The sequence below is a fragment of the Homalodisca vitripennis genome, chromosome 4 (assembly GCF_021130785.1).
Source record: "Homalodisca vitripennis isolate AUS2020 chromosome 4, UT_GWSS_2.1, whole genome shotgun sequence".
NCBI classification, from domain to species: domain Eukaryota; kingdom Metazoa; phylum Arthropoda; class Insecta; order Hemiptera; family Cicadellidae; genus Homalodisca; species Homalodisca vitripennis.
In genome coordinates this window covers 156,616,910-156,640,004 of record NC_060210.1, presented here as the reverse complement: position 1 = coordinate 156,640,004, position 23,095 = coordinate 156,616,910, and the positions used below count along the sequence as shown (strand labels likewise).

At 30.5% G+C, this 23,095-nt stretch overlaps 2 protein-coding genes across 2 annotated transcripts in view; one reads left to right on the top strand and one right to left on the bottom strand.

Moving 5' to 3' along the window:
* The window catches only part of LOC124361243 (integrator complex subunit 7-like), a 38,264-nt gene extending 24,323 nt beyond the window's left edge, over nucleotides 1-13,941 (bottom strand). The window contains exons 1-6 of the mRNA XM_046815286.1: nucleotides 13,659-13,941; nucleotides 11,401-11,530; nucleotides 9,723-9,846; nucleotides 8,149-8,309; nucleotides 2,708-2,837; nucleotides 1,519-1,635 (exon numbers count right to left, since the gene is read on the bottom strand). Of these exons, the coding sequence (XP_046671242.1) occupies nucleotides 1,519-1,635; nucleotides 2,708-2,837; nucleotides 8,149-8,309; nucleotides 9,723-9,846; nucleotides 11,401-11,530; nucleotides 13,659-13,746 (750 nt within the window). The 5' untranslated portion in view covers nucleotides 13,747-13,941. The remainder of the gene's footprint in view (nucleotides 1-1,518; nucleotides 1,636-2,707; nucleotides 2,838-8,148; nucleotides 8,310-9,722; nucleotides 9,847-11,400; nucleotides 11,531-13,658) is intronic.
* A 2,505-nt stretch (nucleotides 13,942-16,446) lies between these two features.
* The window catches only part of LOC124360381 (WD repeat-containing protein 46), a 35,680-nt gene continuing 29,031 nt past the window's right edge, over nucleotides 16,447-23,095 (top strand). Inside the window, exons 1-4 of the mRNA XM_046813959.1 lie at nucleotides 16,447-16,605; nucleotides 18,683-19,149; nucleotides 20,044-20,166; nucleotides 20,908-21,036. Coding sequence (XP_046669915.1) covers nucleotides 18,683-19,149; nucleotides 20,044-20,166; nucleotides 20,908-21,036 — 719 coding nt within the window. The 5' untranslated portion in view covers nucleotides 16,447-16,605. The remainder of the gene's footprint in view (nucleotides 16,606-18,682; nucleotides 19,150-20,043; nucleotides 20,167-20,907; nucleotides 21,037-23,095) is intronic.

The window sequence follows — 23,095 nt, the reverse complement described above, 5'->3', positions numbered from 1 at the left end:
AAAGGACATAACTCCAATTACACAAACTCAATAATACAAATATTACTGTTTTATCACTTTTTGGTTAAAAAATGTTGTAGCTCCTGTTATTTATAGGTTTTTTATATATTTTACAGTGATTTACTAAAATGACCCTCTTACGATTATAAAAAGTCAAGATTTTGTCAATTTAAAAAGAAATAACATTCATTATAAGATGGCCCTCCATAAAGTAACATACATACATTTAAAAACTAAAAACAGAAACAAGAGGATTTTAATTTTATTAAAAAATTTGAGAGCCACATTCTTAAGCTATGTACTCAACAAATACATTGAGGCACTTATCATAGCCAATGATTTTATTGTTTCACAATTCACATACTTCACCCATATCATCACAACAATTGTGTCACAACCTCATATAGTAAACACCTTAAAATTTGAGGGAAGTGAAAAGAAAATTACATAAGTGTGAAGTTTCCACATATCTGTAATGATCTGCAATGGTCAACTATTTAAACCCTTAATGTTACCATTAGTATGCTTATGTTTGAACATAAAGCACCAATGCCTTACTACAAGAACTGTACAATACCAGACCTGGATGTGTTCTGAGTCATAACGTTGATGAACTAATATGACAGTAGAAGCCTCTTTTAATGTATGGAAATAAACAATATAACGACACAAACAATAGCAAGAACTGTACAATATCAGGCCTGGAGGTGTTCTGAGTCATAATGTTGATAAATAAAAATTACAGCAGAAGCCTCCTTTACATGTATGGTAATAAACAATATCACTACACTAACAGAGGTAAGAACTATACAATATCAGGTCTGGATGTGTTCTGAGTCATAACGTTGATACAAGAATATATACCGATGTACAATTTATATTTATCATTAATATTACTATTTTTCATCAGTTGAAGCTTATTTTTCACTGCTGGATTTTTTTGTTTTCAGGTCATTTTTAAGTTGTGTACTAAAATTGGACTAATTTGTTTTAAAATATTCTTATTTTCAAACCCAGAAAAACGAAAAAAGCTGTATAACTAAAGACAAATATATGTAAATATTCACATGTTGCTGCTTATTGCCATATTACAAGGAATAATGTTGTTCATATGTGAATCGTCAGATTCCAATTCAGTTTGGTAAAATTGCCTTCAATCTAATATAAAAGATCAATGGTTATAAAGATACATTAAAATTTACACTTAATAAATACAGTGAAATAAAAAGTAGAGTATAAATCTTATACCGCAGACAGTATATAATTTGAAATTGGTGTGTATTCACAGTTCAAATGTAAAAAATAATATTACGAATATTTATCAATACTTAATTATAATTATGGTCATCGATTTTTATCTATAAGTGTAGAAATTGTTTTAGTATATAAAGTGATATATGACATTGTATATTTATGTCAATAATTGATTTTTTATTAGTATTATCTAAGAGATAACAAAGTTTTCAAAATAACCTAACATTTATCCTTGACCAATTTATATTACATTGTACAACTTACTTGATTTGGTATCTCAACAAGAGTAGCTGAGGCCAGCTGCGTAAGAGTGCGAAGAGTAACCAGTACAAAGTCTTGGGCAGGATATTTGGGGAGTAGGTCAGTGCACAGTTGTCGCACCTGTCATCATAATCTAAGTTGAATTATATTTGTATAACTTTCATGAAATAATTTTATTATAGAGTAACAAAGTAACATAGAACATTCGAATTAAGTTACACCCATCACAACTATCAAATATTTATAGATGTCAACAGAAATTCACAATGTTATAATTTTAAACTACAGATTTTTAAAATTTGAGAAAACATCTACATTCTACTTCAAGATAGAAGACTCTTAAAAAATAAATCTTTAGACTAATAAGTTAAATTGACTTTTGAATTAAACTTATTTCACCTTCTTTGATGATTACTGAAAAACGTTGTTACCATATTATTTGGACTATCAAACAACTTTGATTAATTTTGTTTCTAATATCTCTCAATTAAAAATACATGTTTGATACAACTTTAAAAATTAATTTTAAAATAAAAATACAAGATGTTTATTTACGTTCAGTTATCTATTATTCTCACAACCACATTCCCATGATGGTGGATGTCCCTCCACGGGACTTGGCTGACCATTAACAAAGCCAATAATTCAGGATATTTCAATATTAAATTGAGCTATAATATTTTTGTTACATTGTTTTAAAATACATTTTATAAAGGATACAAATATATGTCCATATAATTTGCAGATTAAATATATATATTCTGGAAGCCCACATTTTAATCTATCAACTTAAATTATCAGTAAAGGGATATAATTTAGATCTTAAAATATAGCTATTTCTTTGAACCTCTGCAAATTTCTTTAAAATAGAGTGGTATTCTTATTACTTTTTATATTACCGGGTAGTCTCCAAAGGTTTAAGAATGACAGAAATTAGATCAACTAAGATTTTGATTTGTATTTTGTTTCGATCATACTTTAATCTTTAAAGAAAGTATTATTAAGATTCGAGAATCGGGAATTGAATTTTTAAAGATTTGAAATGGGATTAGAGATTCAAAAATTCTGGATTTGCCCAACACTAGTACACTGATAAATAAATTTTGTTGGTTTTCCAAAGTCTAAAATTTAATTTAATGTATCTTTCACTCACAGAAACATACATGTTCAGCTTATGTATAAAATGATTTACCATGGCCGCAGTAGAAGTGTCATGGTGCATGTGCTGCAGTATAGGAATCAGCTGCAGCTTCATGTGTGCAGGTGTCGCCAGTCCTTGAATCATGTGCGAGATCTTGTTGCACATACTTACTGCAAATGATCTAGAACATTTGTAAATGGCTTAATTAAAAAATTGTAACAGTTATAAATTTAAGCTGCACATGATATAAAGTACGCACAATCAAATAACTAGAACATCTAAACAAACACAATGAAGATAAATGAAATTGTTGTTAAAATATTTATTAATTAACAGTTTTTACTATGTTTATGCAATTTTCTTTTTTTAAACATATTTTTACTTACAACTTAAAACTTAGGATTCAATAGTTCCTTGATAGATAATTTAAACAATGAGTACAGTTAACAAACAGGACAAAGAATTTATTAAGTAGAAAATCAAAGAAATTTAAAAGAATTAAACATTTTTCATTTACAAGTGTGAAGGTTCCACTGGAGAGCAATTGTACAACTGTGATGAAACAGGGTTAAATTATTAACTGTTATAAGTGACAGGTCTTGCTTTGATGGAAAAACAGTCAGCCCCATGTTTTAATAAAAGGGCAAAGAGAGGGTAACAATCCTACCATGCAGTAATGCAACAGGTGAGCACAAATTAAAACTTGGTATCATAGGAAATTCCAAGAAACCACGTACGTTTAAGAACATTGAAATGGATAAACATTTAATTTGGTATCAAAACTAGTCAAAAGCCTGGATGAGCTGTGCAATATAAAATAATGGTTCCATGAAGTATTTGTTCTATCGGTTTTAAAAATCTTAAAATCTGCCAAGGAAGGCTATTCTGATTTTGAGCAATATGTCTTCGCACCTAGACATTGAAGAGTTAACCCTTTTGATCCCAACGTCCTTATTTTAGGACGTCACATGAAATCGCGTATGATCCCAACGTCCTATTTTTAGGACGTCGCGTGAAATTGCGTATGATCCCAACGTCCTATTTTTAGGACGTTCGGAAAAAAAATATTTTTTTAATATAATAAATTGCAGTATAATTATAACTATTATATCAGAGTACTCGTAATGAACCGGCCTACAAAGTTATAGTAACTATTGATACTTTTTATTCGATGTGTCAACTATGTTTTATAGTTTGATTTAGATGGCCGTGGCTGTTTGGCCATGTTACATCTTTTTTTCTTTTGATATTATCTCAGATATTTATAAATATATTGCAATGAAAACTTGGGTTCTACTTCAATTTTATGTGTAATAATAAAAAAACATATTGTTTTTGATCTAGGAATTTTTTGAGGCTTCTCCTTACCATTAGAAATACAAAATTTAGGAATTATTTTTTTTGTAAGTAACAATTTTTTTTACAAAAATTTTTTTTGTGCATGATTACAAAAGTTTAGTTTAAACCATGCAATACAGTGTACTTTGGGAAGTAAAAACATAAAAACTACATGAATTTTCATCAATAAATGAAAATTCTATGCAATTTTTAGCTAACGTCTACACTTCTAGTAAAATGTGGCTGGGACTGGTGCAGATACCTCAGCGCCAAGAGCTGGGAATCTGGTAGATCCCCACACAAAAATCTTGGGGTCGAAAGAGACCCCATGATGGACATAAAATGAAAGAAATGAGGACATATGAGAAATATTTTTACCACCCAATGTTACAGCATTATGCCAGCCAATGGACCAAGGAGTTTTAGTGTCAAGAGAAGATAATACACAAGCAATTATACTTTCTTATTTTTGCAAACGATGATGGTCAAGGTCTTATCCAGAGTTTAAAGAAACTTAACCTATTGGATGTTGCTGGATGGGTGGCGGACGCCTGGAACGAGTTAATGTAAACTTACTTAACCTTCTGAAAAGTTCCTGGATGTACAGAACCCGATAAAAATTACATTGAACAATGGTTCCAGAATGATAACGAACAAGACATTACGTCTGTTGCAGAATTATTGCTGCTGTCATAATTAATGAAAAAATGTCGGAAAAAGAAGAAGACATTGACGACTCCACTGTAAACTCTTTAAAATATCACATAGTAAGGGACTTCTTTGCCTTCTTGACGAGGCAGAAAAATGCATAGTGCAGTGCAGGAAACAACAGAACATTAAACATTTCTTTAAAAATAGTTGCCAAATTTTATAGTTAATTTTCATTATAGACAGCTTTATGTCTTCAAAGTACGTACTTTTCCTTCGATTAAGAGTATTTGGACAGTTTATTCTCTGTTCTACATTCAGAGTAATAACCTTCAAATAATACATACAATTACAATACTGTATTTTTCTTTTTTTACTCCTTTCCAGATAACCTGGCATTTTCACAAACTCTGTCACTCTATGATCCACATTAGGCCCAGTTTATAGGCTTTACTGTATTTGATTAAATTTTGGTAGAGCAAGAGTCCTCAGGGGTCATTGATCATCCTGGATGAACAAAATATGAATGGGGGCTTTATTTTTTAATAGCATGCATATTCAAATTAATTATAAGCCTACTTGTAAAAATATTTTAAAATTATAAAAAAATTTTTAAAGCATTAAATAGAAATTACAGTGTTGTAGACTAGTTTAATTAAACTTTGGTAGCTGAAAGGGGAGTGATGATTTAGAAAGTGGTAAAACCATTAATCTATTGACTACCAATTGAAATTGAAATTTTTGTAGCCCCAGGTACCGAATTAGTTTTTCATTTTATAATGGAAATTATTGTGTGGGTGCTTATGGTTAATTAAAAATATTAAACGACCACACAACATTTTAAAATTAAATTTTACCATCTTATAATTTAGTTGTTTAGCAAAAATTGGATCTATACCAGATTTACCACTAAAAATAAAATAATTTGGATTATTAGCTTGTCTTGGCCACTCCCAAGTTTTAAAGGTTAGGCCTTGTCACATAAATTTCTTCATCGCTACTCTCACTCAAAATATTGTCATCAAAGTTATTATTACTAATTTCATTTTTACTTTCATTTTACCGTGACATCATTTCAGACAGCAACTAATGAAAACAAACAATCAACAGATGAAACGGTAAACAACAATTGATTTTGAGAGAGTCGACCAGCTTCAAAATCGAACACGTTATATTTTAACAGACCATCAATATAACAGTATAGACAAATGCTAGAATAATTTATATCAGTAATATTGTTTGACTCCAAAATTATGAAATTAGCGTGACAGGCAGTGCCCATCATCACTAATTACGCTCACACTAACTGATGATGGGCAATTTAAGTCATTGGTAGCCAGTGGATTAATTCAACAATGTAAGGAAATGGCACTGGTGAATGGCATTTCTTATTTCTTCCTAATCACTTCATAGTGCTATATACCATTGATAAGAAAAAATAAATTTATAATTCGCAAATATTAATCAAACTAAAATTTTACTTAATGACAGTATATGTATAGTTTCCTGCGCATGTTTCAATGAAACATGGTGATTCACTATATGAAAACAAGTTAGAAATTAGGATGATTTGACAACTTTTACTCAGTTATTAATAAAGTATTTTATTAAACATTACACATGAAGTCGAGGAGACTATATACAAGGTGTTTGAAAAGTATGGGTACGGCTTAATATTTTACAAACAATAGCAGATAACATCTATAAACTTTGCACACTGTCATATGGCTATGTAAACTATTTTTCCTTGCTATTACCATGACATGCCAACCATGGGGGGACGGCCCACAGAGGAAAACATGGAAATCTTAAATTAAAGCATGGGTCGAGTGATACCTCATTTGAAAGAGCTCACTTAGTAGAGTTGAATGCCGCAAACCGCATCTCAAAAGGTTTATCCAATCAGAAATGGCGGGTTGTTTTAGGTACACATTGTGAAGTACATTATGCGCTGCCATTTCTGACTGGATCGTCGTATTCTGATGCAGTAGGTGGCGTTTCACTCTACTAACCGATGTGTTTTCACTGACTTTTTTTAATTAGCAAATTATGTCATAAATTTATAACACAATAAATAAAACACAATAAATACCGATGTTTTTTAGTTTGTCTGCGCATCACAAAGACAGGGAAACACAATCAGACAAACTAAAAACAAAACTTGCGTTCACCAGTTATCGTCCAGTGAAAGAATTACTCATTTAACATGAAAGGTTTTGATGTTATAATTTTATTAAATCTAGGCATTATTTTTCGATGACACTGTATATTTTTTCATAAAATGTGCGTCTCATAAAAAAATTAATTACATTTGTATAGATATCCATGATTCATACCTTATTAGATGTAATCTGCAAAGTATAAAATTTACTTGTAAAACCACACATCGTGATTTTGGAAAAAAATATTTAGGTACCTACTTTTCAAAATGGTATAAGTCTAAATATTTTTGTGTAAAAATTACATTTAGATTTAACAAAAAAATTAGTTTTAACTATAATGTCATTTTTTCAGTACAAGGTTTTACTTTTAAATTTTATTTTTTAACTTTTTTGCCACTAAAATCATTGATAAATAATGGTTGATAAGCACTGCAGCTGTTCCAGGAGTAAAGTTGGCAATAGATTAAAAGTAAATGTATAAAGAACATTAGAGGAGATAAATAACTTTTATGCTAAAGTTTATGATAAATGAATGAAGACATTTCAAAGGTGAAAATATTCAAGTACAAAATTCTAAAGTCAAATCTAAAAAGAGATTTATAATATATGTATAGATATTTCATTACAGTCAAGGCCACTAAATTTCTTCAGCTAATAACCTTCTTACCAATATTAAATTTGATCAATTATTTTATGTTAAAATTTCTAGAAATTGGAAGGAGTAATAATAAAGTCAAAACAGCTGATGGCTTTCAAGTGACAACATTTTTATTGCTCACCGCTTGTGGAAGCCTACCTTTAAAGTAGTAGTGCTCGTTTATGCATTGATGGATTGCGTTTAAACCCCTTTGAATTATAAAAAAATTGTAAAATAGTTGGCATCTTGTAAATATTTTAATACAATACTAGTTTTCTTTTGTAATTTAACATTTTCAATAGGCACCATTTTGTTAATATTAAAGCGAATCACACATTTTTTTAGTTTTCTCTTATTTATCACAACTTATGAACAAAGTTTGGTAACTGTAACTTCACTAGATATGAAAATAATACAAAATGGCATCTAGCGGCTAAACACACATTTTTCTTCCTATGTTTATAGGATATTTTTTGTTTAAAATTATGAGTACTATCAGCCATAGAAGTTTGTGGCACTGTTTCCTGAACACTCTATATATAACTGACCTCAGAAATGATCAAGTTTAGTGTGCTGAAAGGTGGGTTACAATATGCTAACACTGGAGAAGAGACACTTTTATTACTTTTAATTTTGTTATGTTTTATAAATTTTCAGGGATTTTTAATTTTTTACACTTGTTTAGTATTTTAGTAAGATAATCCTACTTGGATTGTGCGGCAAACTGCATAGCTGCGTAGACAGCAGCCTCCACCTCCACAGTATCATGTGAATCCAAACTTCTTCGAATACTGTGGTGTACCTGCTGTCTCTCCGGGATGATGCCTGCCACACTGCCTAGAGTGCGCAGTGTCAACGCTCGAGCCACCTGTCACAGACAACTTCTCAATTTTTTATGTTCAAGTTGTATCAAGAATGCTAAGTGTTTTGAGTTGTTTTAAAAGTTAACTTTTAATACAGTTTGTTAATTCAAGTAACATGGAAATGACTTATTAATTTTATAACTACTCCCACTTAACGTGTTGACTGTGGCAGATGCCATAATGCAAGCTGTATCATGAGATTACTCAGCAGTCAAGGTGTTTAAACGTTGCACATCAAAATGACCTTCAAAACTTCTTTTTGGTGTAATTGGTAATTCTCTGTCTTCTCTGGTTCAAGATAAGTAAGTGTAAAACCTTAAATGTGCAAAAACTGATGAAATTGAAAGTTATTTCCTACATCATAATAATAATATGAGAGCAATGTGGCAAACAATTTGAATAATTTTAATAGACAGATTGGCATTGAAAGTCACATTACAATAATCACAGAATTATGAGTAGTGTTATCCTCTTGTAAATTTCAGTGTTTTAACTTTAAACGCCAATTAATCAACAGAGACAATTCATTCCAAATAAATTAATAGTATATGTTTTTATATGTACGTAATTACTTCCCAAGATATTTATATCAAAGTTAAAATGTATCATAACAAATATTCTTTCTATTTTGACAGCTTCAGCCCTCTCTGTATCAGCTGTCACCTGGTTTCAACATCTGTTTCAGTTTTCCACGAACTCATCTTACAGATTAATTTCATAACATTCTCTAACCGACATCACCCCTATTGTCTCATTGCTTGTTCAGCTCATAGTACTCTTTATTACATCTGTGTTAATATGATGTCATATAGGTCTATGATCTCAATATTACATTTTCTTTTTCATGCCTCTTGTTTATATGTAAAGTAAAGTAGTCTCATTTTACCAGGTGATGTTAGGACTAAGAAGCCCTCTCTGACATTCAACCTGCAGACCAATGGCTTAAAGGTAACTTCCGAACCACCTTGGTGGTGACCAATGGCCGGGCAGGCGGGCTGCTTGCAAAGACAGGATTGCTCAGCGGTCACCCATCCAAGCAGCAGCCATGCTCAACATTGCTTGATCTGGTTATCTTGTCATAGCAGCTGTACCGCTACACTGGGCCATTGACAATATATGTAGACCCATATATTTGTTTTAACTTTATTTTCAAAACCTAAAGCTTTTTCTCTTGCATACTCAAATTATTGTTTGTGGGACATGACTTTTTTTTAAGTCTCCACTGCATGCATAGGGGATTTTATTTTATTTTTTAAATGCCAAACAGATTAAACTTTGACTTATTCAGACCATGAGATAGATAATCCTTAAGTAAGAATGATATAATTTACTACAAAATAAAGCTAAATACAAATTTAAGAAGAATATAAAAATCTAGTCTTAAAGTAATAGACAGTTCAGAGTTTTAACCAACTTACAGGATCATTGGAATGAATCACACTGAATACTCTGCGAACAAACTCATCAACATTCAATATTTTGTCCAAATGTTTTTCACTCTGCTGACAAACTCGAAGAACCCAAAGCCTCAAAAAGTTGTTCCTAAAAATAAAACAATAATGTATTGTAATGTATATATAAAACATTAACTGGATTACATAAATATGAATGATTAACAAATTATGAAGTATCACAAAATAACAAACCATAATGTAGTTAAATAAATGAAAAAATAACAACACCAACTCTGCCTGGACCTACATATAAGAGAAACTTTACAATAACTGCCCGATAGCAGTGAGCAACTGCTTTAGTGAAATGGAGGAAAGGATTCTTCCCATGGGTTGTTAGGAGCCAAATTCATGTCTTGAAGCCGAAAGAAATAAATTTCGTCACTTTTTAAGAGAAATGTCACATAGTTTCCTCATATCATCACCATTTTCAAATTCTCCAAAAAATATTTACTTCGCGGTTACTCTACAGCTTTAGATTTAAAATTATTGGAACTAATAAATTAAAATCACATGTTAAGTTAAATAAGTTGTAATGCTGAATTATTTTCTGGATTAAAACAATTGAAAAAAAAAAACAAACGAATAACTAGTGTAGGTCACTTATTAAAGTCTACCTCGAGTTTTTGAAATGGTTCCAACTTTTGGGTCATTCTCATTAAATGAAGATTGGAAATCATATGGGTATCTACAACATATGGGTGTCTTGAACAACATTTTAAAGCATACAATTTAGGTTTAGAAGAAAAGAAACATGCATTTTTCTATCAAGGGTGGGTAGAGACATATTTATCTTGATAACAGAATCTCTCGGTCAACAGAAACTTTTAGACTTCTTTGAAATACTAAATAAATGTTGAGATGCTATAAATTTAATAACACAACTCCAAATCTTACCCAAATTGCCATGATCTTGTGTGTTTTGATTGTCTGTTTAACTTAGACTTTGAATAGAGAAATTTGTATGCATCAAGAGAGAACAATAAATACAACTGTTTACTGTGCTACCCTGCAAGCCTGGCAGTACAGTCAGTAACCTCACCTTGTGGCGTTCCCACATTGTTAAAACATAAGATTCTCAGCACGAGGTGACAAGACGTCGTCTCGCTTCATTCTGGTTGTTAACATCAGTTTTATTCTTTGGCATTTGATTATTCTGCAATTTTTATTTTATTATTATTTTTGCACACCTTCTGTGTCATAGTGTAAACATGTGTTAATTTAAATTGTAAATTAAGTAAAAGATTCTGGAAGATAGATGAGAAGTATAGATCACTCGATTATTGAATTAATTCAACATTATTTGATCACTAGTTACACTACCTTTACAGCAGGCAACACCACGCCACAATCCAGGACTTTATTGATATGTCTAGTACTATAGTTGGTTATCCTAATGAGTGACTTCTATAATTTTGTTATGACAAAAATTTGAAACAAAAAAATATATTTAAAAAATAGAAGATGTAAGAAATTAAAAAAAAAGAGTTTGTTAGAAAAATGATCATATCATTTGGTTTAAATATTTCTTGTGTGTTAAACAAATGCAGTTTTTAGTTCGCTTTGATCATTGTTTCCTGAATTATCTCAAATAATTAGGAAGTAACTAAATTCAAGTACTTATAAGTAATTAAATTAAACTTACCCCACTCTAAAAACATCTGCTAATTTCAGGAAAGATGAATTAATCAGAATTGGAAAAGGGTATTTTTCAAAGAGTGGTGGAAATCTTACAATAGCTTCACATTGCTCTCCAACACGTCCCGACCTCAATCCTGAAATACAAAAGATTTCAGAAAATCTTCATTATAGTACAAAAACTTTTCAAGGATGTTTGTTGAAACTAATAAAGGTGCTTAAATTCTGTTCATTGTGGCAATTTTTCAATTCATAAAGCATAAACAAGTTAGATTCAAAAATTGTTATGAAAAATAACCATATTTTCAAAGCTGCTTGGTCAGCCAAGTGAACTGTTTGTGAGAACTAATTCTTCTCCACTGCTAGTTAGTTACAATAGAATAAACAAATAAAACAGTAGATACATCTTGTCTGATACAATTGGTGAGAGGTACACTTTGTGTGGCTGTAATTTTAAAATATTAAACTGAAGATGTATTATCAGATTTAATGCTTTTTTCTCTAAAAAATGGGTTAAAGATCTTGCATTTAATCTAAAATTATCTATACACAGTTCCTGCAAAAACATATGGGAATTGTGGATTTCTGTTTTCTGATCTTCTTTGGCCTAAGAAATAAGCCCTTAGGCACCTTTACCATGTAGCACAGACAGCTAGATATTCCAACCATGTGTTATACTGATTCTTCTGCTTCTCAAAGTTGTTGTGTGTGTGTGCGCGCACGCGTGTATGGCTGAAACCCGTCTTCAATAGGTGTTTCTGAAGAGGGCTATGTCCTGTTAGAATTCCAAGTATCATTTGAATATACTCGTTACTTAGGACTAGAAAACTAGTCCATTCTTTAGAATAAGGAAAGATAACGTTTTTATTGTCTGAGATCCTTCTCCACATTTTAAATCTGCTATATGAGAAGGTAAATCACCAATACACTTTCTGAACCTTTCTTAGCAAGGGCATCTGCTTTTTCATTTCTAGGAATGCCTTCATGACCCAACCCAGCCAAGGTCAACTTTTGTTAAAATCCATCAATTCAATTAAAGCATTCCTGCCTTCTCATACTATCCTCCAAGTTGACCCCATAATTTTTGTACAGATATCTAGTGTCTTTAATTACCTTTTTTTAATTAGTAGCAATAAAATTGATTATAAAAAGGCTGGTGAGATTTATAAGACTCCAAGACAGAACTTTTTAGCTTATTAGCCTTGACATCATAGATTAACTTGAACTTTAGTTTTGTTTTTGGTCTGCTCCTTTTCTTTGTATACACCTTGTTTACAACTCTTGTCATAATTGTTGGACTCCTGGTAAACTTCTTCAGCTTCAGGAAGATTGAGTACATCCAAAAAAACCTCAATGACAAAGAAGATCAAAATGAACTCTACATTATTTCGACATCAGAAACCTAGACTACTAACCTCAACATTCGCATTGAATCAGCCACTTCCACCATAGCTACATTATGTATAGAAAACTCTGTTGCTCCACTTTGCTTAGAGACCATGTCTAAAATATTATAGTGCACTCAATTATACACCCGATAAGACATGAATACCTCTTCACCTAGATTACACTATATTTTGTAGTCTACGTGTCTTTTATGTTGAAACAATGTAAAGAGTTAATTTTAAACTTCTTCATCACTGACTTTCTTGGGTTTCTTCAGACAAACTTGACTCTAGATTCCAGGAGTCAAGTCTGTAACAGTGTCAGATTCCAGGTGCTGCATTAAGAGGAAGGTATACTGAAGCTAAACTCAACATTCACATTGAATCAACTGTCACCACAATTGATAGCTCTGTATAAGACAGAATGGACTCCGCCTCGGTGACAGTGTTTCCTTTAAGGAGGCAGAAGACAGGAACTGATTATAATAATGACATGTAATTTGCATAGTATAAGGCAAATAAAGTCTGTTTTTTTCTAATAATGTAGTTCGTAAGGTCCCCAGTAAGAAAAACTTCCCATAGTGGCCTCCGGATAATACTAAAAAGTATATTCCCTCCAAGGTACCATGACATCTCATTTTAGCTTTTTTCTTGGAATAGGAACACATCTGCAAAATTTGTGTCTGGAGGTCACATATACAACTTTGAATATATAAAGAAAATATTCCAAATATTGAGGGACGTTTAGCCCATCTTGTACACTAGGGTATGGCCATGTTCTATTGCAAGAAAAAAAATAATATGGTATCATCTGGTACATCCATAGGATTAAAAATTAACACATTTAACAAAATTGAATCACAATATCTTAACAACTTACCTTTATCGAGTTCAGTTAACGCTGAATTGGCATCCTGTTCAGGTTCACCTAACCCTCCGTCACTGAAACTTCTAAATCTAACGCTCATCTTTGATTAGTCGACCTGAGTGTTGCATAAGCTATCATAGATATTTTAAATTATACTAAATGAGTGAATGTATAAGTTCATATCAATGACAATACGCAATATCATGAAGAATTGTTAGGTGAAAACGAAATAACTAAAATGAACAGGTTAGGTTAGGTTAGGTTAATATGTTTACAAACGAAACACCAAACACCTCCTGCTTGCAGTGTGACCACTATAAACAAAATAAAATCCCGTAACATATAGCAAAAAGCTCCATTTTGTTCCGTTACCTAAATAAAAAAAAATCCTCTCTGAATTCGTTTGACGAAATAGGAATCCTTCTGTAATATGTTACATTATTTATTCATTCACAACCAAAAGCTATATTACAAAATAGAGTACAGATCACTTAAATTAAGGACATTTTTATAGAATCCATTTATTATGGAATAGTTGACTAGACCATAATATTAATTTACAAAGTTTAACAGATAAAACATACTGTAAGGGTATAAAAAAAACGAAAATCCCCTCATTAAAATGAAATTTAATCTACAATAAATTCCCTAAACCTATTACTTATTACATATATATTTCGATACACCATTATGAACATTTCTAGTCTCAGTTGTGTACCGAATATTCTCACTCACAATATACTGCCAAGTAAAAAGATAAACTGACATGTTCTATAAACATATTTACTAACAAGTGCCTACCTTCAAAAAGAATATTAAAAATGCATGTATCAAATATTTTTAAATGGGTGTAACTAACGAAAATTAAATGAAAGAGTACACACATAAGACACCTTCTTTATAACTTTTTAACCATGTGTACCTCTAACGGTTTTTTAGTGAGAGCTAAAAGCTGTTTTAATGTCGAAACTCAAAAAGTATTTAATGTTATTTCTGTTGATTGTAATAACTACGTTATTAAACCTAACTCTGTGCCACAATATGCATTGCTCTCACAGTTGGCTCTACGGTTTCAAATTGTCAATTTAAAGATTGGGGAAACGATAACGTGTCAGGTATTTAAGAATGACCCGAAATAGAAATTTAACACGTGCAGGACCTCATTTTGGCATTACCTAAATCCGCCACCTCTCTATTTTCCATTTTTTAAAGTTCAATTTAATTTCATGATTTATTAATAATTAACGTATCTCTTGTCAGATGATTCTATTACTTTTCAAACTCGTTTGAAAAAACTGCTTTCGGACTTCTTGAATACTCCGCGTCCATTACATACCAAAAGGTTGTGACTTTTTGTGCGATTTTTAACTTTTAAAACCGCGAACAGGAGTGATCTGGGAGGTAAGCATCTCCAGGCGAGTCTTCTCATTTCTCCAACTATCAGCAGATCTAAAAGAAAGAGTAGTGTCTGTAATATAAGAACTGTCCAGAATTTATTAGGTTGGTGATTTTATTTAAAGATGTAAAGCGTTGTTTTGAAAACCATATTTATGTTGTGTATTTTTATTATTTCTTTTGATTTGCACGCCTTCCGAAACGGCGCCCAGTGCGACGGCCATCCGAAGTGTATGGGCCTTGAGCAACCCCTCACTCGATCTAAATATTGCTCTATGCATCTACTTACAAATATTAACATTTCCAAAGTACACCTGTCCTAGACAATTGAGTTTCAAATTGATAATAATAGGTAATTCCCAGCAGTAAGCTTACGCTTCAATTGATTTGTTGAGTAAGCTTAATATTAATGTATCTAAAAATAAAGACATTTTTATCGGACATTAAAAGGCATATGTTAAATTATGTTAGAACATTATAAGTGTACTAGCACATACCTGCGGCTTCGCCCGTGATTTATATGCAACATTCCGTATATTTTAATAAATAACACGATTTTTAGTAACACTTGAACAATTTTATATCAATGAAGAGGAACTTCGAAGTTAAAGTTCATGGCTTTCTTAGTGAAACCACTTGTGATGTAATATGATAGAGTCCTATGATATTTAAAAAAATGAAATAAGTCACATATCATGCATTAGGTAACGTTTCAGTATTCATGGTTAAGAGGATCATAGGTTAAGGAAAATTGCTAGTAATTCTCATATCAGGTTTTGCACTTCTAGTTTAATTAATTATAAATTCCGACACCGTATTGGAGCTTGCTATTTTGCCCCGAGAAATAATATATATAATGTTATACTGAGGATGGATTCAAAAATGTTAAAATTTTTAAATTGTATGTATATAGATATTGTTATTGAAAATTAAAAGTTACAATCAACATAAATAATAATAACACATTTCAATACTTACATTATGAAGGTTTCATCTATATGTAAACATAATCCCATAAAGTACATATGGGAAATGACCGTGTATGTTGTTGCTTCCCAATCTATGGTCGCTATATCATACTGTTCCTTCGGTCCAATCTAGTGATTATATCAGTATTTATATAGATAAGCAGTATCGTATACCTCATTAGTGAGACTTTCAATACAAACGGTTGAATAGTTTACGCATGAAAGCAAAACAAGCAACCAAAGGAACTTTCATATTTATAATATTATCATGATTAGGATTTTAAAACCATCTAATGAATTAACACCAAAGACCATATATAAACAATGCACTATGAATGTTTGTTTATAGTATTTTCAGCCACCTCTTTGGCAAGTTAAAAAACATGAAAACAGTCTTTTTGGTGTTTACTCTTTTTTTTATTTGTGTTTACTGTTTAGAGGGTGTCCGTGTCGCGTGGTAGGCTGGTAGGTTATGAGTTGTTTGGCCTGCAAATAGCAATATTGTTTCTTTACATTACAAAAGTGTTTCTCATTAATTATTTGTAAAGTTGTCATTAAAAGCAGTTCGCTCAACTTGTGATATAAGTAATCATTAGGTAAGCTAATGAAAAATAATACATTTAGTATGCTAACCTCAAAACAATCCATCTATGATGACTTTCTATGAGTTGGTTAAATGTGATAAAGTTTCAAATTACACTTTGTACTCTGTTTGAATAGTTCTTGACACTTTACTAACTTCAAAATGTATGTAAATAAATATATTTGCCGTCAGTGAATACAGGAAGTACATTGTTTTGAGGTTATGGTCTATTGTTCTATGTATTTATTTATACTTTTACATGTAATTATTTTGATTTAAAACAATAATTCAAAATTACCTTATAACCCTTAAACAACACCACTCTCTTTGTAGTATGTTACTGACTAAAAAAATTCAATTTGTGTCTCACAAGAGGCATAGTGTCTTTTATGTGTCAAACATAAGAATCAGTGTGTTTAGGCTGTGTCATGAATGTGTTAATACAATATATTAAACATTTATTATTTATTGGACAAGAAAACTTATTGATTCTTCAACCAGCATCACCAGTTCGACTTCATCTGAGATATAGCCTAGGCCAAGTAATTTAGTTTTCAGTGTTTTGGAAACTTTAAATGTTTTATTTATAACTTTATTGGATGCTATATGTCACAGGTATCTTAAACGTTTTTGTAACTTTTATCATCATACTTCTTTTAATTTTTATAGTATGCTTTTGGAAATGTTACTAAAAGATCAATGAAGGTAGGCTAACCAAATATTAAAACTGTTAAGTTGTACACTACTTAATTTACCCACATTACTTAAAATAATCTTAAACCAACATTAACAATTTTATTAGTAGTAGCTTATACTATTAATCCCACAATGAATGTGGAATAGAAAAGTATTTCTGACACTCACAAACCATATATTGCACAAAATTTAATAACACATTTGAAATTTTATTTACCCCATATTCTAAAGTCAATCCATCTAGTGCTTGTTAACTTTTTATATTTATAATACGTACATAAGTATTTATATACTTATATAGTCTAATAACAAATAGTAGATAGCAACACAGTGGCATCCTTCTCACTGACATCCAGAAAACAAGAATAAACGACATAATGCTACATAATAATACGTAATTTCCACAGTAAGTAAAATAAAGTCTGTTCTTTCTAATAATGTAGTTTTTTTTAAAGTTTCCTTTGAGAAAGACTCTTTCAAAGATAGTGGCCTCCAGATACCACCAAAGTATCTATTAATGTTTTTCGTTTGTTGTTTGTTAATTATTGTTATTATGACTGTTAATACGTTGATATTGATTGATTTATGCTAATCGATATAAAAAACCGTGTCCTCTTATTGTATTCTGCCCATTTTATCATTTCATTTGCTGTATCCACCCCTTATAACCTTGTATTGAAAGGATAACAGGATTTCTGACATTTGCCAATGTTATAGGTTGTAAAAGGTATAACAAAATGTTTTGAGGATTGGAATCTTGCCTCTTTGTCAGATGGGGGAGATATTAATATATACAAAAATTAGAACAGAAAGAAGTAAAGAAGGGAAAGAAAAGGGTTCAAACATGCGCAAAAGCTGCTTGGAGTCCAGTCTAGGTGTTGTCACTGTACAGGATACAAGTCCCGAGCACATATCATAAGAATGAGGATTACAATTACACAAGTAAAATAAACAATTACAGTTTGATTTATTTTACATTTAAATGTTATGAGCAATATTTTTAAATAACTTTTGCCTCTTTAATAGTCCGCAATACATTTAAAAATAATCTTAGTTTATGGGAATATCTAACATTCCAAAAAGCTTTTAGAGGTTTCAAATTGCTAATGACACTTCATTGTCTAAATGACACTTGTGTGTCTAAATCTATATTTATATGGACATTTTACTCTTATTCACATTAAATATGACAGGATGACAAAACTTCAGCATTTTTTTCATTGATCACCCTGTTTAAGCCTTGGTACACCAAATTTCTTAGTGACAGTTATAACATTTAACAAAATAATAAAGTATGTTAAAATTTCATTACTGAAATAGTAAATCACCCCTTTGGAGTTATAATGTTCACATTGTACATACGTATTTATTATGTTATTTTTGTTTTGTTACAGATGGCAAAATCAAAACAATTTCAATCCAAAAATAATAAAGTAAAGTTTGGGAAGAAAAGAAATAAAAATATTCGTTCGGAATTCAAAAATGAGAGCCAAGATAAAAAGAAATATAAAAATAATCAAAAAGCAATAGAGAAAAATTTACAAAACTTTAAGCATGTTGTGAAAACCGCAAATTTGGACTCTCATAAGAGAATTAAGAGTTTCAAACCTCAACCAGACCAGCTGCAAAATAAAAGTGCTCAAACTAATCTACATAACAAAGATGCTTCGAAAGGTTTACAAAAAGAAAGAGTGCCAGTACCTGAACATGTAATGAAAAAATTCAGTCGAGGAGAGGGTGTTAAGGGAACTGGTATCAAAACTAATTTTGAAAAAATTAAAGTTTTAAAGAATGAAAAGATTGTAACTTGGGCTTCTGAACAAGCAGCTAGAACAACTATTTTGTTGACTGAAAATTCTGGGTATGTACAATAATTATAGTGTAAGTAGTTATAATACTCCATGTTATGATTATTCAATAATTAATTGTGTTGTAGATATAATTAGTGTTTTATAATTTGCCAATGATGTGTATTATAATTTTGTAATGATGTGTATTATAATTTTGCAATTATGTGTATAATTATATGGTGTAATGTGTGTTTATATATATATATATATATATATATATATATATATATATATATATATATATATATATAAAGAAAATCTAAATTCATCTATAAACAATGTTTTTAAGTATCTGTTTCAATATTAACTATGGTGCAAGGACAATCAAGAAACTATTGCAGTCAAGTATAATTTATAATTGTTATAATATTTTCATTATATAATAGCATTCTTTATCAATATGTGGCAAAGTCTATTGATTTTTAGTACAGTAAAGTTTATAGGTTTGTTAAATTCAAGTTTTCATCTTTCATCTTACAAGTAAAAAATATTTTTCATGTGATCTTGAAATATTCTTCCGTCTTCAACAAGGATTAATATAGTTGGAAGTAGAATGGTAAAAGTTGTCACAGAGAGAAGTTATAAAAAATGGTCTAATTTTAAAATTAGATTATTAAAGACATATATCTTAGATTATTTTAATTTTTAGTTCCATTTTATTTTAAATTATATTTTTTATGTTTTGTAAAATGTTGATATTGTAAAGTTAGATTAGTTATAAATTTTAGTCTTCTTTACTATAGTACTAGAGAAATCTAATGAACTGATTTACTAGTATTCGATTTCTTAAGTAAGCATGAAAACCTACATTCCATCATCTCATGTTTTGGTGGAGAAAATAAAAATGTAATTTAATTAACAAGCTTCTGTTTTCTAACTAATATAATATATTTAATATTTTTTAGTTTTATTGAACCTGATGAAAATGAAGTCACAAGGCAATACACACAAGAACAGATATCACAAAATGTTGATATTACAAGTGCTGCGAAAAAATTTGAGCTTAAATTGGAGTTTGGACCATACAGGTAGGCTATTAAATTATATTGAGTTTATCTTGTGTCATTTATACTAATAATTTGCAATCCGATTTTGAAGATCAACCTCTCATATTTGATATCTAGAAGGTAGTAAACTTAGGCCATTATGTAGTCACATGCTATTTCATTCAACACATGGGTGGCAAGAAATAAGGGAAGCAGCAACATTTTATTTTTTCTTATCCATAATAAAATATTTGCAATGCATTAAAATAATTATAATATGTTATGTATTTGATTTATCAAGTCATTCTCAGACTTAAGTTCGTAATATTTGTGTAATCTACACATTTCATTCTTACAATTTTTTTTTTTAAATTTAAAATTGTGGAAACACGGTGTGGAGTGCTAAACTTACACCCACATTAAAAAATTATGGTGTTTAAAAAGCCACCTTATTGTTAATTTGTTATTGTTATATTTGTTTAAGTGTTGCACAAACAATTGAAACAAAGTAATTTTAAGTCTTAAATTGGAATGAGCAAAAATATCTATCTAACTTTTAGTTAAAGGGACATCTGGGTATTTTTGGGTATTCATAAATTTTTGTACTGCTATTGCCTTTCTTAGTTATTTAAATGCTTTTTCACTATTAATATTGTTTTGTTTATACTAATAAACCAAATAAGTGATAATGCAAAACTTTAATTTTACTATTGTATGTTTCAGACCTAAGTTCAAGATTTTAATAAATAATTATCTGTATTTAATTAAAATATTCTTTTTAAGGATGAACTATACAAAAAATGGAAGGTTTCTGCTTCTGGGAGGTCGTAAAGGTCACGTAGCAGCCTTCGACTGGGTCACCAAGAAACTCATGTGTGAAACAAACGTCATGGAGGAAGTATTTGATGTTCAGTAAGTCATTACAGCCTCTAAGGCAAGTTGTAGGTTTAAGGATAAATTACTCTTTTTCACTGTAATATATGTACTGTTTGCTAAATTCCCTATTAAAAGCTCAGCCACTTTTGCCATTTTACAGGGACATCCATGTGTGTGACAAGTATTTTATGACAGCACCATATATATAGTAGGCATATTTTAAGCTGGTCCTTCACTGGTGGATAGAAATCTTGTACTATACTTGCCTAAAAACGTCTAAGATCAAGCACTTTTCCTGCTCCCACTTCCTACTGTTCTAGACTGCTGTACTGCAATATATATGACAAATAATTCATGTAAACATTTTAAGAATTTTTATACTTTATATCATGTTAGAACATATTATTTTTTGAAGCAGTACTTAAAAAGATTAGCTGAAGAATGAGTAAAAAATAAATAGAATTTATAGAAAGGAGACAGAAACTCGTTAAAAATTTTAAGACAAACGTTACGGCACAGTTTTATATTGCCAGATTGTACACGTACTCTAACTCATACCTCATATGTAGTTAATTAAAATTTTAAATTATAATAAATTTAGCTTGCATTAAATTGGACTTCCATAAATGAGACACCTGACATCTATATATACATAATACATAACATTTATAAAAATGAATGTTTGTGTGTTTGTCCTTTATAGACTCTGAAACTATTTGACCGATCATTATGAAAATTTGTATGTATATGTATTTTTCCACGTAGAAGGTTTATATGCTATGCCCATTGATGTAACTCACCAAAAGGAGGCGCTGCAAAATATATAAGTTATCAAAGTGCCTGCACATTGTAAACTACAATTACGAGATAGTTGTGTATAATAACCACACACTATGTGAAGGCGCTAAGTTTTTATGGATATTTGTCTTTGAAATGAATTTGTGTTTGGCCTTGTAGCTTGAATGTTAGACCACTTTATTATTAAGTACATGTACGTGTACAATGGCTATAAACATACACTTTTGGCAGATTTTCTTGATAGTGTCAACAAGGTAAACTCTACATCGGCGTTGACAATATAATTCACTTGAACCAGAAGTGCTCATACACGAGCAAAGCTTACAAAAAGCGTGCGAAGCCGCGGGGAACAGCTAGTTTTTTTATAAATCCAATATATTATAAAATTTTTTTTATTACATAGTTTATTAAAGTTCACTTGGTATTCAAAACAACATTCCTTCACTCAATAAATAAAAATAAAAATTACCTGGTTCTCTAAAACTTTTATTAATTTGAAACTAAAAATGGAAATATTAAGTTTATGAATAGTTTAGGGTTGTTTTTAAGTGTTCTTTCGGTGATACTGGTGAAGAAATAAGTCATTATATGATTTGCAATTCTGCATGGGTCATCTTCTATGTGTCCATCAATCTCAAGCTTGAATGTTTACTGCTCTACATGTTTTGCCTGTCTTTAGGCACTCCTGTAATTTATTCAAATTTTCTTATAGAAATAAGGCATTTAGAGTATTAAAGTTGTTTTGGAAGTAATTTCAGTTCATTCCCTTCTTGTAAAAAGTGGTTTCCTGCTGAATTTTTATTTGTGATGTACGAAGTTGTGCAGTGTGATCAGACAGGCTACTGTGAATTACTTTGCTTTCTTTGTCATTTGCAAGCAAGATTTACAAATGCAGTCAATTGAGGAGCTTGAATTCAGTGAATTCAGTCTGAGTTGGAGGTAAACTTTATCTATACATGTTGTGACTGGTCAAAATGGTAAGTTATTTGTTTTCATTGTCAGGTTTTAAACAGTCAATATCTGTCACCTAATAATAGGAAGGGGTGATTTTTCTAATTTTGTGTCTTCCATCATCTCTGAGATTAGACTCAGTGCTTGAAGGCTGCCAGATGGAGGTTTATGAATTCCCTTGAGTTCGTAATACAGACGCTTCATGAAAGTGATATTAATGCTTCTGTTTTGTACATATGTGTATAGAACAGCAAATTTATAATACTGTAAATAAAAATTGTTTTCATAAACTTATATTTTTAATAATCAAAACAATTTAATACAACTTTTATAAATGGTACATTTT